This window comes from Pelmatolapia mariae, linkage group LG14 (genome assembly GCF_036321145.2).
Source record: "Pelmatolapia mariae isolate MD_Pm_ZW linkage group LG14, Pm_UMD_F_2, whole genome shotgun sequence".
In the NCBI taxonomy this organism is placed as follows: domain Eukaryota; kingdom Metazoa; phylum Chordata; class Actinopteri; order Cichliformes; family Cichlidae; genus Pelmatolapia; species Pelmatolapia mariae.
In genome coordinates this window covers 18,637,055-18,653,185 of record NC_086239.1, presented here as the reverse complement: position 1 = coordinate 18,653,185, position 16,131 = coordinate 18,637,055, and the positions used below count along the sequence as shown (strand labels likewise).

The 16,131-nt window shown below is 41.7% G+C and overlaps 1 protein-coding gene across 3 annotated transcripts in view; it reads right to left on the bottom strand.

Moving 5' to 3' along the window:
- Window positions 1-16,131, bottom strand: part of relt (RELT TNF receptor) — a 28,126-nt gene that overhangs the window by 9,292 nt on the left and 2,703 nt on the right. For 2 of the 3 annotated variants that reach the window (XM_063493911.1, XM_063493910.1), the window contains exons 2-6: window positions 2,494-2,568; window positions 2,297-2,389; window positions 1,203-1,387; window positions 764-816; window positions 393-647 (exon numbers count right to left, since the gene is read on the bottom strand). In XM_063493911.1, coding sequence (XP_063349981.1) covers window positions 393-647; window positions 764-816; window positions 1,203-1,387; window positions 2,297-2,389; window positions 2,494-2,535 — 628 coding nt within the window. In that variant the 5' untranslated portion in view covers window positions 2,536-2,568. The remainder of the gene's footprint in view (window positions 1-392; window positions 648-763; window positions 817-1,202; window positions 1,388-2,296; window positions 2,390-2,493; window positions 2,569-16,131) is intronic. The other variant, XM_063493912.1, reaches the window with a different exon arrangement.

The following is a 16,131-nucleotide window of genomic DNA, read 5'->3' as shown; positions in this document are numbered from 1 at the left end:
GGGGTTGACGGGAATGCCCCACTTTACCTTTTCAAATAGGAGCATTACATTAAAACAGTACCTGCTTAGCTAATTACAGCATGTAATGACCCCTGTGAGGTCAAAGTTCAAAGCAGCTAAGATGAGAAAAAGAAATAAAACAGCCTCCCACATGGACTCGCGTGCAGTTACATAAAAAACATATGGGGACTGAGTGTACATGCAAAGGCGCTGCCCTTTGGGCTGGGCCGGCTTCACTCCTGACAAGGAAACTTGACCACATCGTGTGCATGCTAAGTGTGCTAATTTGGCATTTTTATGGTCAAACGCGACAACAACCTGATTTTAAATGCTACTTTCCTATTTTGCTCCCATTATTGGGATTTTCTCTCTGCAGCCTTCCCATCTCTCACCTTCTTTCTGCGGTGTGGCAGTCTCTTCATCTCCTCCCTCCTTCTCACCGGTGCAGCGGTATCCCTTTTTCTTTAGGATGTTGCAGATGAGGATACCCAGCAGGCCCATCACACAGAAGACGGGCACCAGGGCAAACACGGCGTACTCTGCTGTCTTTTCCTCAGCGCTGCGCACCACTGTGCTGTTGGCCGGTCCTCCTGCTCCACCAGACTGACCGTTACCCACATTACGGACCACTCTGACATGCAACCCTTCTGAGAGGAAAGAGGGGAAGAAGAGCGAAAAAGATCAGAGAAGGAGGCAGGGTGATAGCAGAAATCAGTTCACTAAAAGCAAGTTAAGACACGGTAATCTGCAGAAGCGTGCTTACTTTTCACGCAGGGACTTTGGGTGGAAACTTGCCCAGCGGCAGAGGAGTGAAACCTGTGAACGGATGAAAAGAACCAAAAAGAGCCTAATTAGAGAGATGGATGAAGAGAAAAACACGAGGGGCTGTGTAACAGTGAAAGAATGAATCAGCGGTTTTAGCTTGTGGCATGTTATGTCCAGTGGTGCCTGTTCTTGATGTTACCCGCCCATTGTGGTGAATGACACACTGTGTTTGTCCCTGCGCTTGTGTGTGTGCGGCTGTATTCTTGCTTTTTTGAGACAGAGAAAATTGCAGGACTTAATTTAGAACACATAAAAGTTTATGAGTTACAATATTGAAAGAAAGCCGCGTTATTGTCCACCCTGCGGTTGGATAGACCTCTTTGTGGACTAGCAAGCATACAGGTAGACCACCACAGACTCAGGCCATGAGTTCTCACCCAGTCAGACAGTGACCACAGACGGCGTCAGAGGTCCCGTTGCCAGAGGATGCAAGCTTTCGGCCGAGGATCTTACAGGAGGTGTGTGGACGGCAAACCTCAGAGTCCAGTGCGTCTGAAAAGGTTCCAGCTGGGCACACCTGGCAATGCACTTCTTCAGCTGGACTCTGGATCTGCCCACAAGCCTGAGAAGAAAAGAAAAGAAAAAGTCCAAAGTCAGGCAAAAGAGGCTTAAAGAGAAAATGTAGCATCCCTGTGGCGTTGTAGAGTTGATGGGTAGCAAAGAGCTAACCGTTTTAATTTTAAATCCTGCTTCTGTGTTAACTGGAAATAAAATAAAGATATTGCAGCACTTTTAAGACTCAACCAATATTTATGGATTCATGAGAAGAACAACTTCATTTTTGACAACTGCAGTGACCAAAGACCAAAGAACTGCAGTACACAGACTATAATGTAATAGGGGAGATGAACATGTGATTTGAACATAAACTGTAGGTGGCTGCTCAGGCGGAGGGAGTTGTGGAAATGTATTGGGTCCAATATGTTTTAAAGCTCTACACCATTTCACATCGAGTGAAACTCCACTTTCTGTCAGAGTAAAGAAGTTTAACTACACATTTAATCCCTGAGATATATTAATATAAGATAAAGATGTATAATGTGTGTAAAATTACAGGAAAGGTTGTCCCATATTTCTAAGACATAAAGTACTGGTTGAGTGATGAAAATGTTCTTTATAGTAGACAGTGAAAAGCGGGAACTTTTCTGTTATTTAATTTTTATCTATTACTTAACTACTTTGGTTTAGTATGAATGGCTGTGAGGGAAGTCTTTATTAGCAGGAAAAGCTGCAAAACTTTAAATAACCGAGCTAAAAGTCCAAAAATCGATGCCTTCCTTCATATTTTGCATAGCTGTCTAGTTGGGGCTGGCCTTATGTTTGACACGCCTGCTCTACACTACAGAAATTAAAGACAAATGTTGCCTACTGAAACAAGCATATTTATAGCAGTTAGGGAGGTGAAAGCATTTAAAATATATAATACACAATACAAATGTTATTAAAAAAAATTTACAGTTTGTTGTCTCACCTTGGAAGGCTCCTGGCCTGCCGGGCATTGCAGACACGCACACCCTTTCCCCCACCGAGACTGCACCGCTGCAGTCCCTCCACAGCCAAACAGCTGGAAGACACAGAAACACACTCGTGAATCAGAAGAAGTGCACACACGTGTGGATACACTTTTCTTCTTACGCAACAGAGCTCACAAAGCATGCACATATTTACCGCGAGAAGGACAAGAGCTGAGCAGCAAAGGTGGTTCCTCATCTTCTTCAATGTATTCGTCTATGTACATATGATCTAAAGAAAGAACAGGTGAGGGGTTAATAATAAAACATGATCAGTTCAAGAGGATTTATGAGATTTTAAATGCTGTAAACAAAAACAAAAAAAAAGGTGCCAGCACTTTTCCCAGCCTGATATGGAAAAATACGACACATCAAAACCGACGACCTTACAGCACTTTCCATTATGTCACACACCGCGCAGGCATGCACACTCACACAAAACCGCGAGAGTTCACACGGCGTGAAAACACCTGAGTCACTTATCCGGAGCAAAAGCGTGGCTCCTGCGATCGGGAGGTAAGGAGCAGGTGTGAATCCTGTAAATATCATTTATCATGAATCATGTCCTCTTTATGCACAGCAGGGTACAAACCGAGGATTTTCTGTTGCTATTTCTGAGCCGTAGGTACTCACGTGCACACTTTTAGCACTGATTAACTCTGCAACGCATTCATTAGATAACACGTGCTGACTTTCTCAAAACTTAACATTAGCTGCCCCTGCGATCGGCATTTCCCTTTATTCAGAAGAGTTTTCATACAACCATGCAATCACAGCTAAGTGACGCATCGTGACAGTAGAGGGTAAAATGAGGATGACTGCACTGCTTTATTCAGCAGATATTTTTAAGAAGATTAGGAATAAATGAAAAGGTCTTTGTGCCACAGGTGACTGTTGCATTGTAGCAAGTCAGTGTCATCCCCTCTGCAGTATCTGTACCTGAAAAACATCTGACAACAGCTCATTTGAAACTACATCAATATAGTCCACCTAAATTTATATAAAACCTTACAGTGCAGACTGAGGAAAACTTTGACCTGAGCCCATTTATCAACTCTTATATGCAAACTTATTGGTTTGTCAGCTGCAATTATAGTATTCTGACACTCCGGCCAAAGTCTGCTGTATTGTCAACTTTTAAATACTGCTGAGAGGCCAAACTCTTGCTCTCTAGTCTTTCTGATCTGCTTGACTGACTGTGACAAATTGAATGAGTTCCACTGAATACATATTATAGAAATAAATGCATTTTTAAGACTAACTTTTCAAAACTCACCATAAGAATATACTGAAATATTATGTGGTGAGGTGTTACTATGCAAGTGACAAAAAAAGGATTTGTTGCCACAACTGCGGGGGCTGTGAATTCACACCGGGCTAGGATTAGGTGAGGATCCATAGCCTGTTACATGCAGCAGATTCTTTGTATATGTCAGACCATTTTCTTGTAAATCTAAATATCAGAAGGTGTAACTTGCAGACAGAATGTCTCTGAATGGGCTTGTAAAACAGCCACTGACAAAAGCAAAAACATAAGAAGCGTTTTGAATGTGCAAATCAAAAAAATAAAAGGGAAAAGGACACACAGTGGAAAGGACGAGAAATAAGTGCAGGAGAAAGAGATACTGGGGAAAGATGGAGGCTGTAAAAGTAAAAAGGGTAATGGGAGGGAGAGGAGAAAAGCAAAGCTGAATACTTACCCCAGACTTCCAGTGGACTGACACAGTTGCCGTGGCAACTCAGTAGGGATGCTGTGTGTGCTGCTACAAATGCTGAGTCAGGGCCAAAGTCAAACTGCCTAACTTTCTTTTAACTGTGCAAAAGTCGCTGCAAAAACGCTCGATTAAACACCCTGAGCTCGGTGGAACTTTGAAAAGTCGCTTAAAAAGGAAAAACTAGAAAGTTTAAGACTTTGAAAAGCTGTTAAACACTTAGATAGTTAAACAAGTTAGAGAAGTAACAGAAAACTCAGCTGCATACACACACAGACACACGCAGACACAACACACACACACAACTCTGTGAAGCTGAATGAAAAGTCCAGTGTACCTGCCTGTGTCTTATAGTGCCACTCTGACCACAGACACACCCCTGACAGCCTCAGGACATGCCCCTCCTGCATGTGTGTGTGTGTGTCTGAGTGTGTAGGTGCATGTGTGTGTGTGTGTGTGTGTGTGTGTGGGTGACCGCTCCAAGGCACCACTTCACCTTCGACCACACATGAAAACATTTCAAACATTAATTGGAAAATAAGTTCACCGCTTAAACCCACTCACTGGTCAGGACACACATGTGTATACACAACACACACACACGTATCAGTAAGTGTGTGCTGAAGGCATCCTTTAACAGGGTTTTGTACACCTGATGTATGCACATAAGAACCATGTATTACCATATATGTTAAAACCACATATGCAGATAACACACACAAACACACACATACACATATGGAAAGCCATAATAGCCGTGCCTTATACAAACAAGAAAATAAAACATGTAATGAGTTTATGATTTTGGTCCGGCGAGGTGCCTCATGGCAATGACAGGCTTCCGAGGCATAATTTTAGGGGGGAAGAGAGAGATAAAGCGAGGACAGAGAAACCACTAGCTTATAAAAAAACACGACGGGGCTGAAGGGCAAGGGCCGATCCGGTCGAACAGGAAGAGAAGAGCGAAAGAGAGAGGGATGGAAAGAGGAGAAAGTGGCAGGGAGTGACACTGCTAAAACCTCAGCCTGATAGCATGATATATATAGAAGCATTTGTTAAAATACCATACAGACCAGAGCAAGAGGCTAATTACAAGTCACACATGCACACATACTGTATATGTGCACTCAGACACACATGCAAACATGTGCTTGTGCACACACATAGCTGAACAAGGGGAAAAAATGATCAATAAAACGACAATGATAGAGAGAGCAAAACAAAAACGGGACCTGCAATTAAGTACCTCCTTTTTTTGGAAAGTGTCAAGTAACAAACTGGACCGAGCTGGAGGGGTAGAGGAATGTGAGGACTTCCACAGAGAACCTCACTTGACCTCCAGAAATGAAGCAAATGTGCTTAAAGTGCAGCAGGGAAAGGTGAAGCTGAATGATGGCTCCATAGGGTTTCAACTTTAAATAAAACTTCTTAAAAAAAAGCTTTGATGAGAGATCAAGCATTTCCTAAAAGTTATTTTTCTGTTAAGTAACATTTAATTGTTTCTCACTATTCGGGTTAGTGCAATAATACTTAAGCTACAGTGTCACTGCATGTGCTGAGTGTGTGCAGCAGGGCCATGTGCACGGAAACTGTAATTAAAATACAAAATGATGTCCAAAAAGGATGTTCAAAATGAGCCTAACCGCTGCCTTTAGAAGTCAACCGTTCACAGCCAGACAATCCAAGCTTGCAATGTCTGCATGTGATGCTTTTGCATTTAAATCCTCTTTGACTCTGGATTTCTTCTCAAAACCACTACAGTAGGGACCGCCAACACGTGGGACTTCCACTGGAGCTACATGCACGAGTGCCTTCAAATAACCATTTTCTTGTTAGCTGGTACTTCTCAGGCTCATGGCATTGGAGAACTTTTCAGTGTATTTTAAAGAAACTTGTTCTCGTGAAGAACTTTACATTTCATTTCACTGATTTTCAGCAAAGCAGCAGAGAACAATGCCATCCATGAATCCATCCATAAATCCATCCGTCATCTTGGTGGCAGCAGCCTAAGCAGGGTGTTTCAGCCATCCTTCTCCCCAGCAACACGTTACTCCTTGGGGCATTGAGGCGTTTCCAGGCCAGATGAAACATATAATCTTGTCAGCAGGTTCTGGGGTCCCCTCCCAGCTGGGTGTGTCTGAAAAACCTCAAAGTGAGGTACCCAGGAGACATCATAGCAGTGGCTTTACTCTGGGATCCCTCCGGATATCCAAGTTTCTCACCCTATCCCTATGGCTGAGTCCAGCTGAACTATGGCGATGACTCATTTTGGTTGTTTGTATTTGCAACCTTACTTTACTGAATTGTAACCCTGATCTCATGACCATAGATGGGTTAAAATGTACGTTGACTGGTAAAACGAAAGCTTTGCTTTCCAGCTCAGTTCTCTTGTTTCTTGTCCAGTACAATACTTGCATATTAATCCACCAGCTGAACCAGTTTCTCCGCTTGAATACGATCCTAAGACATGTCTGTGTAAGGTTCTCAGTCATCCAGGTCATGTTAGTCTAAATAGCTTGAAAAAAGGGCAGTTTAAGTGTTTGGTTTAAGTGTTCTGGACTTATTTAAGTGCTTTGAAGATGTTTCGGCTCTCATACAAGAGATTTCTTCAATTCTAAAACCAAAAAGTGGAGAGTTGCCAGTATTGAAAACCTAGTGAGGGTTGTACCTTTGAAGGTGTACCTTGTACCTTTGACCCACTATTAATCATGTACCTCATCACATGAGTCAGGGTGTGAAAATAGGCGTGGGTCATTACTGCCAGAGGTTTTGAGTGGAACCACTGTGAGACCTTGCCCCACTCCATCATGTGATCTATTGAAGTCACATAAGTCACATCCTCAGATGCTTGAACATCCGCATTTCAGAAAACATCTTTCTGCCAACCCAGAGGGAGCACTCTACTATTTTTTAGTTGGGAACCGTAGTCTCAGACTTGGAGGTGCTGAATGTCTTTCCAAACATTTCACACTCAGCTGCAAATCATTCCAGTGTTCGCTGAAGGTCATGCTCCGACAAAGCCAGCAGAAACACTCCATCTCCAAAAAGCATGGATGCTATTTCAAGGCACAAACAAGGCTCAAACACACACTCTCCTCAACCTGTCTATGTTTTTAGATCCTGTCTGGCAATATCAAAACAGGATCAGAGACAAGGGAAAAAACTTACAAGAAGACCAGAATAAGAGCAACGGGGTATTCCTCTTCATTTTGAATTCTTCTGTTTCAGCCTTACCAGAATACACAGTCTTACCTTTGATTTGCACAGCTAGTGTTATAAAATACCATTTTATTAATAAAAAAAACTATAAAAGGAAATAAAATGACAAATACCAATGTAAACTGACAGCTTCTTAACAAACCCTAACATTCGCTAACTCCCTAAACTGAAGACCCCATGATAAGAAAAGCAGCGGCCAGCTGTCATCATAACTCACTAGAAGTTTATTCATAGACAATGTAAAACTTGAACATAGTTCAACGCTGGGAAAATGAGACCAATCCAGAAGCATCTTAAACATGCAGTCTATCTGGAGGTGATGGCTGTAGATAGACTGCAGTCTACGAGAAACTAGCTAAAAATAATACACATTCATCCATTCATTCGCTTCCGCATATCCTTTTCAGGGTCGCGGGGGGCGCTGGAGCCTATCCCAGCTGTCTTAGGGCGAGAGGCGGGGTACAGCCTGGACAAGTCGCCAGTCTGTCACAGGGCTAACACATAGACACAGACAACCATTCACGCTCACATTCAGTCCTGCATTCACACCTATGGGCAATTTAGTGTTTTCAATCAACCTATCCCCACTAACTGCATGTCTTTGGACTGTGGGAGGAAGCCGGAGGACCCAGGGAGAACCCACGCAAACACGGGGAGAACATGCAAACTCCGCACAGAAAGACCCCGCCCTGATGGTGGAATTGAACTCAGGACCTTCTTGCTGAGAGGCAATTCATTAGCCAATGAGCAAGCGGTTTCAACCTCCATATCACATCATGATGGCGGCTACGAAAACGCTCATCTAGAGGATCCCGAACGAGTCTTCAGAAACTACTGGATCACATCATAGTAGCCACACCTTTTATACTTATGAGTTTATTATATCATATTCATTAAATCCACCCCAAATCTTTGATTCAGTTTTCATTTTTTTTAATCTGTTTTTAATTTTCAGATCTTTTTCACAAGTGGTGGAAGTTGCTTAGTTGTAGCCCAGGATAATTGTTGCATGGTGACGGAGAAGAGGGACTATGTAGTTGACTTATGTATGCTGATTCCTGTGCCAGCGTTCTATATTTTGTTAAAAAAAAAAAAAAAAAAAAGATTTATAAAACTATGAATTACAAAAACAAATCTTACCAGTGCAATAACAACATTATTATTATTATTATTATTATTTATTTATTTCACAGAAAAAACACAAAACAGTCCTTTTTGAGCAAGTCAGGTATCTGACTCAAACATTCATCTTTATCTACCTCATCATTAAGTATTGTGTTAATTGGGTGGCTGTTTAAAAGAGTCACCTGGAGCACTTAAAGATCCCATTAGCCTTTGTGTTTGCAGTTGATATGTAATTAGTCTGTAGCTACTGGTCAACACACCAGTAAACACTCACAGTTATGTCATAGCTAACTTCTAGTTGCTTTCTGGTCTGTAATTGCAGTTTCTTGGTTATATCGCTCCCATATGATAACCCGGCTTGCACGCATGTGACAGCCATGTGCTCGGGTTTGGAGGCTGCAGTCAGATGGATATTGTAATGACAAAAAAAAAAAAAGAGGGAGAGGGGACAAGAGCGTAGGAAGAGAGGGAGGATATAACAGGACATTAACACCTCTAAGAATATCCCTGCAAACACAACAAAGACGCCAACGCGACGCCAACACCCGGAGTGCTTTCGTCATTTTATGTGAGCGGGCGAAAACAACAAAACAGGATAACAATTAAAAAAGAAAAACACCTCAAAGGAAAGGGAGAGGAGAGCGATGACTTTTTCTAAACTTTGTAAAACAGTAATTACCCAAAAGCCTACACGCTGTTGTTTCACACATACAAATAACAAGTTACGAAAACGTCAGATGACCAGTCACATGCTCTGCTTGGTTCTGAAAATAGCAATAATAAAGAAGTAATGGCGAAGGCATGACAAAAACATGGCTGTTATTCTCTTCTGTGGTGGTTTTGGAGGCGAGGACCAGTTAAATGTGTTGGAGAGCTTTTTCTGGCTCCTTGATGTCATGCTGCAGCTCAGCTGAGAAATCCTTCAGGATGAAGCTGTGAAGGAAGGAAAAAACCACAAAAGAGGAAACACAAGAATGAGTGGAACTCCTCGCCTTTCAGGCAGAGGTGACTGAGCAGCGCCTGAGATCACAGGTAAACCGAGGCGAAGCCACCATGTTATTGGCTTCCAAACAATGAGCCAGGATTTTGGTCAGGCATGGGACTCTATTTCATTTTTCAGTGCAAAGTCTAGACACACAAGAACGTCTCAGTCATGCTGACAGATCTGGCACGTTTGAGTTATTTAACAGTGGTGTTCCCTGGCAACGATGAGTAATTGCTGAAGCTTTATCAATTGGGTGTTACACGAAATGCCATTCCAGCAATAGCTCTTGGAATGAAAAAAAAAAGCAGTAAACAGCTGTCCAAACTGATACTTCGCTTTAGTTTGTAGGCTTTTTTTTTCTAGATTTAAAGTTCTCCACCACTTTGTTTTTCTGTTTTTTAGCAGTCTAGCATCCACAGTTTCAAGATATCGTTTTCAAATTTTGTGTAACGATAGATACCAATAACAATTCGTTTTTGCCATAATGGATGCAAACGGTGGCTAGCATTGCTGCCTCACAGCAAGAAGGTCCTGAGTTCAATTCCACCATCAGGCCGGGGTCTTTCTGTGTGGAGTTTGCATGGGTTCTCCCCGGGTACTCTGGCTTCCTCCCACGGTCCAAAGACATGCAGTTAGTGGGAATAGGTTAAGTGGTAACTCTAAACTGCCCATAGGTGTGAATGCAGGAGTGAATGTGAGTGCGAATGGTTGTCTGTGTCTATGTGTTACCCCTGCAACAGACTGGCAACCTGTCCAGGGTGTACCCCGCCTCTCGCGCTAAGACAGGTAGGATAGGCTCCATCCCATCTGCAACCCTGAAAAAAGCTAAGTGGAAGAGAATGGATGGATGGTTGCATTGATTTGCTAAAATAATAGTATTCTGTTAAATAAGCTTAATTAGCTTAAATTGAAGACTCAGTTTATTTAATATGCTATCCCTGTAATGCCTGAACCATGAAATAACTGCAAGAAAATTAGTATAAGTACTATAAGTATTATTGAACCTTCTGACAACAAATTTATATATATGAGTTTTAATTTGGATCATATTTGCACATTTTTGTGCAATTCATTACCATCAAATGTATCATGCAAATTATTTAAGAGGGGAAAAAAAATCACACTGATGATGTCGAGGTCTCAAAAACGCGTGTACCAAAGTTACAAAGTAACTTATTATATTCGTGTTTTATATATAAATTTCATTTTATTTTATTTTTTCTTTGATTAAACTTTATTTTATTTACCAATGCGTTAAAATACAGTTTCAGACATAATTACAAATTTGTGAAATGGAACTCCCCAAAATCTGCTTTTACAAATAGGTAACCGAACACCCAAATGCAAAACATGCAAATATAAATATTCACAAGATCCCGTGGTATAGTCACATAAACCCAATCACACAGTGGAGCATTAAAATACTAGCATAAATGAATTTAAATGTGAACTTCTCAAAATAAGGATTTGGGGAATCCCATCCGTAGAGGGTTTAGATCAATCATGTTTTAGTTGCAGCTGTTGTAGGAAGCTAACATTTCACACTGATTCTAGATCTGTGAACCTTTGCAGGTCACACTAAAACATCAAACTCACTCTGGTTAGTTATCAAATGAATAAATCAAGCCAGAATTTGTTTGGTGTCTTTAACCCTCTCTGTTCCAAGGGCACCATAACAGAAATGACTCTACACTCTGTCCCAGTTGTATATTATTACATAATCCTGTTAAGCAAGTGCACTTTTTTCAAATTTAAAGGTCATATATCCTCGAAAACTTACTCACCAATGTGAATACCGGGCAGCGAGTAACTGAACACATGGACCAGTGTGGTTTATTGAGGTTTCATGCAGTATTCCCCACCAAAAATCAATCTCAGTGGACTGACGTATTTATTATTTACTGTGGCAACAGGCATAGTTGGCCTAAAATAACACATTAGTTAACAATAATAAACCTATTAGTTTTAAATAATGGATTTAGGAATTATTAACACTGAGTTAGACAATAACCTCAAATTGCTTGCTGTTGACCAGGTTAGGCATTGTCATTGACCAGGTCAGGTTTAGCTTTTCACCACCACTGACTTGCTTTGTGCTAAAAAAACAAACAAAAAAAAAACGTGTGAACTGAATGAAGGTTGGCAGTTAAAGAATTGTGTCTTTTTTATTAATCAGCTATTGGTTCAAAATATTTCCAGATATCCTTCCTTTGCTCTGCAGGTGCGATCCTGCATCATCAAAGATGGAGAGGTAAACACGTGCTGTTCTACAGGTTGGAAACCTCTGCATTGTCTTAGGTTCAAATCCAATGAAGTCCATCAGATTATCTCAGAAACGTGAGGTCAGCTAAGCTTGAAAGAGGGTTGTTTGCCCTAATTCCTTAACCGTTTTAACCTCTTGGAGCTCAATGATACACCATTTCGGAAATGCACATCCAATTTCACCCTTCGCTCAAGTAAAAACTAATGCTCATGTCAATGCATGCAAAAAAAAGTCTTGGATTTCCCTCTCCGTCACAGGCCTGGCACAATAAAAGGTCAACCACGACTTCATATGGTGATAATGGCTACCTATTGTAGTCATGATGGGGGATACCTAGCTGTGACGCACGTAAGCAGCTATTATCTTACGGGCCAAGAAGTCAAATACAATAAAAAAGAACTGAGGTGGCAAAAAAGGTTTAAGGTAATTATACTCCATTCTTCATCAGACATTTCGTGTCCTGAGAGATAATGTGCACGTGCATGTCAGCGACGTGATCAGAACAACCATACCCTCTGTTTGACTTCACAGAGGTGCCCATTATTGGCAAATGAAAAGCTGATTTACGCCAACGCTTTCTACGTTAGTGCTCAGGCAATGTCTCATTATGGGGAACGTGTGCGATAACTGGGCAATTGTCGCCCCTTCGCATACGTCTGCAGACGGATGCGTTTTCCCTCACTCTCCATTTGCGTCTGTTGGGCCTCATCTGTGTCCTTTGGTCATGTTTTCCAGTGGAATTGAACACCGGCTGAAACTTACCGGGCTTCTCTTGTGTCACGTAGACATCACCGAGTTGGAACGAGAGAAGGTGAACTGACCAGAGCAGAGAAAAAGAGGGCACCAGAGAGGGAACCAGAGAGCAGGAGAACACTACAACGTCATTTTCCTGCAGCTACCACAGATGAACCATGTGCACAAACACAAATAAGAAACAAATCATTACTTTCTTTTCAACCTCTTAGTTGTTGCAAGCAGATGCAGCATAGTGCGGGAAGTCGTAAATTCAGGAATGCTTTGCATTTTGCATAAATGGCCACACGAAAGATGGAAGTCTTGGAGATAGAGATGTTTTTGAAGAGTTTCCCATTAATTTAGATTTCGCCCAAATTGTCAAGAAAAAAAAGTGTTTTTCACAGAGGAGACAACACTTTGCTGTTGTTTAAGCCACCACGCCGACCACAAACCAATTCAGACTGCAAAACAGCCGTAAAACTTCCACGCTCTTCTGTTTTCTGGGTTTTCACAGGATGGTCTCGAGTTGCGAAAAAGTGGAACCTGCGGACTTGTTTTTCAGCGCTTGCGGTTTTCCCTTACATCACCGCCGTCATTAACAGTGGATGTAAATCACCTCCTCGTGTTCAAGCGTTTTAAATAATGATTCACTGCTTATACACAGACACACACGTGCTATCATAAAACACATTTTCACACACGCAAACATGTGAAAGCAATATGAAAACAACCCTTCTAACATGTTATCTCAATTTGTCCACCAAATACAAAGGATTCACTTAATTACTGTTTTAGTCGCTGCGAGGTAAAAAAACAAACTGCCTCAGAGGATGAGCTCAGGTAAGGAAAACAGGATTTTTATTTGGATACCTGCACTATTCATACATGTGATCTAGAGTCATGAAAAGATGAGTGAGCTTATAATAAAAGGTTGCTTTTACCAGCTGTTAGATAAGTAAACAAGTCTGCACAGTAAATATCTGTAACTGTATATACTTTAGCCAGTTAGCTAAGTTAGCTAATCTTAGGATAAAAGACAGTCTGGCTCTGATCAGTGGAAATAAAATCTAGAATATGAGAAGAGTATCCCCTCATCATGTTTCAGGAAGGGACACAACACACACATAAATTAACATAAACAAAATTCATCTTTAATAATCTTTTCGCTTGTTAATAAATAAATAAAAACAGAATCAATTAAAAATGAATCAGCCAGCCAGTTGGCAGCAACTTAGTGCATTCAGGCATGAAGACATGGGGCTCTAACTCAGGAGGTAGAGCAGGTCGATCCCTGGCTGCTGCAGTCTGCATGCCAAAAATACCTGGGCAAGATACTAACCTCAAGTTGCTCTTATCATGCAACAGAGTGAGAATCTTAGACAGAAAACACTTACATAGAAAAAGCACATAAAAGGTGCTTGAGTGATTGAGCAAAAGAGGACCTGCTGAAGTTTAAAGCAAGCATCAGAAATGGAAAGAAAGGTGATTTAAGTGACTCTGAATGTGGCAAAGTTGTTGGTCCCAATACAGAACCTATTGGGATTTTCCCAACAACCATCTCTCTTAATTGTTGGGGTTTCTCTCTGTTATTGTAGGGTCTTTCTCTTACAGTACAAACTGCCTTGAGACGACTGTTGGGCGTGGTTGTTGTGGTTTGGGGCCATATAAATAATGAAACTGAAAGTTTACCAAGTATGGTCCGAAAAAGAGAGAGGGTGAAACCCCATTGTTGATGGATGGTTGTTACAACCAAGGTATGCAGAAGAGAATCCCTGAACACACAATACATCACACCTTGAAGCAGATGGGCTACAGCAGAAGACACCGAGTGCCACTCCTGTAAGCTGAGAACACAAATCTGAAGCAACAGCTCACATGGGCTCACCAACACTGGACAAAATTTGGAAAAAAGCTGCCTGGTCGGATGAGTCTTGATTTTTGCGGGGAAATGAAAAGCATGGATCCATCCTGCCTTATATCAGCAATTCAAGTTGCTGATGGTGACCTTTACTGCGTACCCATCATCTGCTGGCTGCTTCCAACAGGCTAACACACCATGTCACAAAGCTCAAATCATCTCAAAGTGCTTTCTTGTACATGACAGTCAGTTCACTGTACTCAAACTGGCTCCACAGTCACCAGATCTCAATCCAATAGAGCAACTTTGGGATGTGGTGGAGCAGAGGATTCATATCTTGGACGTGCAGCTGACAAATCTGCACCAACTACGTGATGCTATCACGTCAACATGGACCAAAAGCTCTGAGAAATGTTTCCAGCACCTTCTTGAATCTATGCCACAAAACATTTAGACTGCTCTGAAGGCAAAAATAGGTCCAGCCTGGTAATAGCAAGATACTAAGTAACTAATGAAGTTTACAGTGAGTGTACTCTCGTTTCTACCTCTATTGATTACAGTATTTTCAGCCCTGTCTATGTAATGTACATCAAAGTCGCATCACAACTGAGCCGATGGTGATGCAGAGTCAACAGATGTTTTCATGGTAACTTTGTAAAATACTGGAAAGCTAATTAACAATGATCTCATCATCATCTTGTATTATTAATGTATGCTAATAATAATATACTCATCGTTATAGCGATGTCAGAATTTATTCAGTTCACAAAAAGCAGTTCTGGCAGAATTATTCTGGCTCTGAGTTTGATGTATGTCTACTGCAGTGCAGGGACTCTGAGACAGAGTAAGAGCAGTGAATTTTCACCAGCCCTTCTCTTACAATGACATGAATAACTCGCACATATTTGTGCACATATTTAGAAACAGTGTCTTATAAATTTCTATGTTGCAGCAGATCTGAATTATAGCATAATTTCACAATATCCTGTGTACCGAGCTGTATTAATACCTCTGTAAAAGTGCTGCAGCAGACCATAAAATTCCAGCTTTGAATACTACTTTGTCATTACTCAGTGGTTGTATTTAAATTGGGCATGCTTGTAGCACTTCTCACATAAGACACACGCGAACAACACTCACACAGCCACTAGCTCGTGTCTCGTCACAAAGACATCGACCCGGACATGTTGATGTGTGATTTGCTCTGGCAGCGCAAAGCCAGCGACTGGTTACTGGCGAGTTCAGCTAGCAGATTGTGGTCGCTTTTAGATTTATCTTTCCTCTCGCAGCGTCTGTGGAGTAGCAAAAAAATCTGCAGTCCCTTTCTTCCTGTTTTCTTAGAGCTTATTTTTAAAACTGTGTCATTAAACAGCATACAGTAGGCAGCGACAGGGGATACAGAAGACAGAGAGGGGAGAGGTCATCGGGGTAAGCAGGGCGAGACTGCAGCTGAAACCACAGCAGACTTTTGTAAACTTGAGATAACAAAGAAACAAGACATCCGGGAAGTGACACTCTCCCACAACCAGACTGTCAAATGAATGAGCCTGACAGACGGAAACTCTGTGCAGCGTGACTTGCAGTTTGCTGTCTTAATCTAAAACAAATGAAGGGCGTATATGTGTGAGGAGGCGAGCACTTTTGCTCATGCCAGCATCTTTCCAGGTCTTTCTGTCTGTAATTATGCAATCCTCCACTTGTGTGTGTGTGTGTGTGTGTGTGTGTGTGTGTGCGCGTGTGTGTGTGTGTGTGTGCGCGTGTGTGTGTGTGTGTGTGTGTGTGTGTGTGTGTGTGTGTGTGTGTGTGTGTGTGTGTGTGTGTGCTGAACCGGCTTGGATTGGGATCTGCGGTTTGTGCAGTGGGAATTTCACTGGCAGTGAGTTTCCTGGCTGACATTG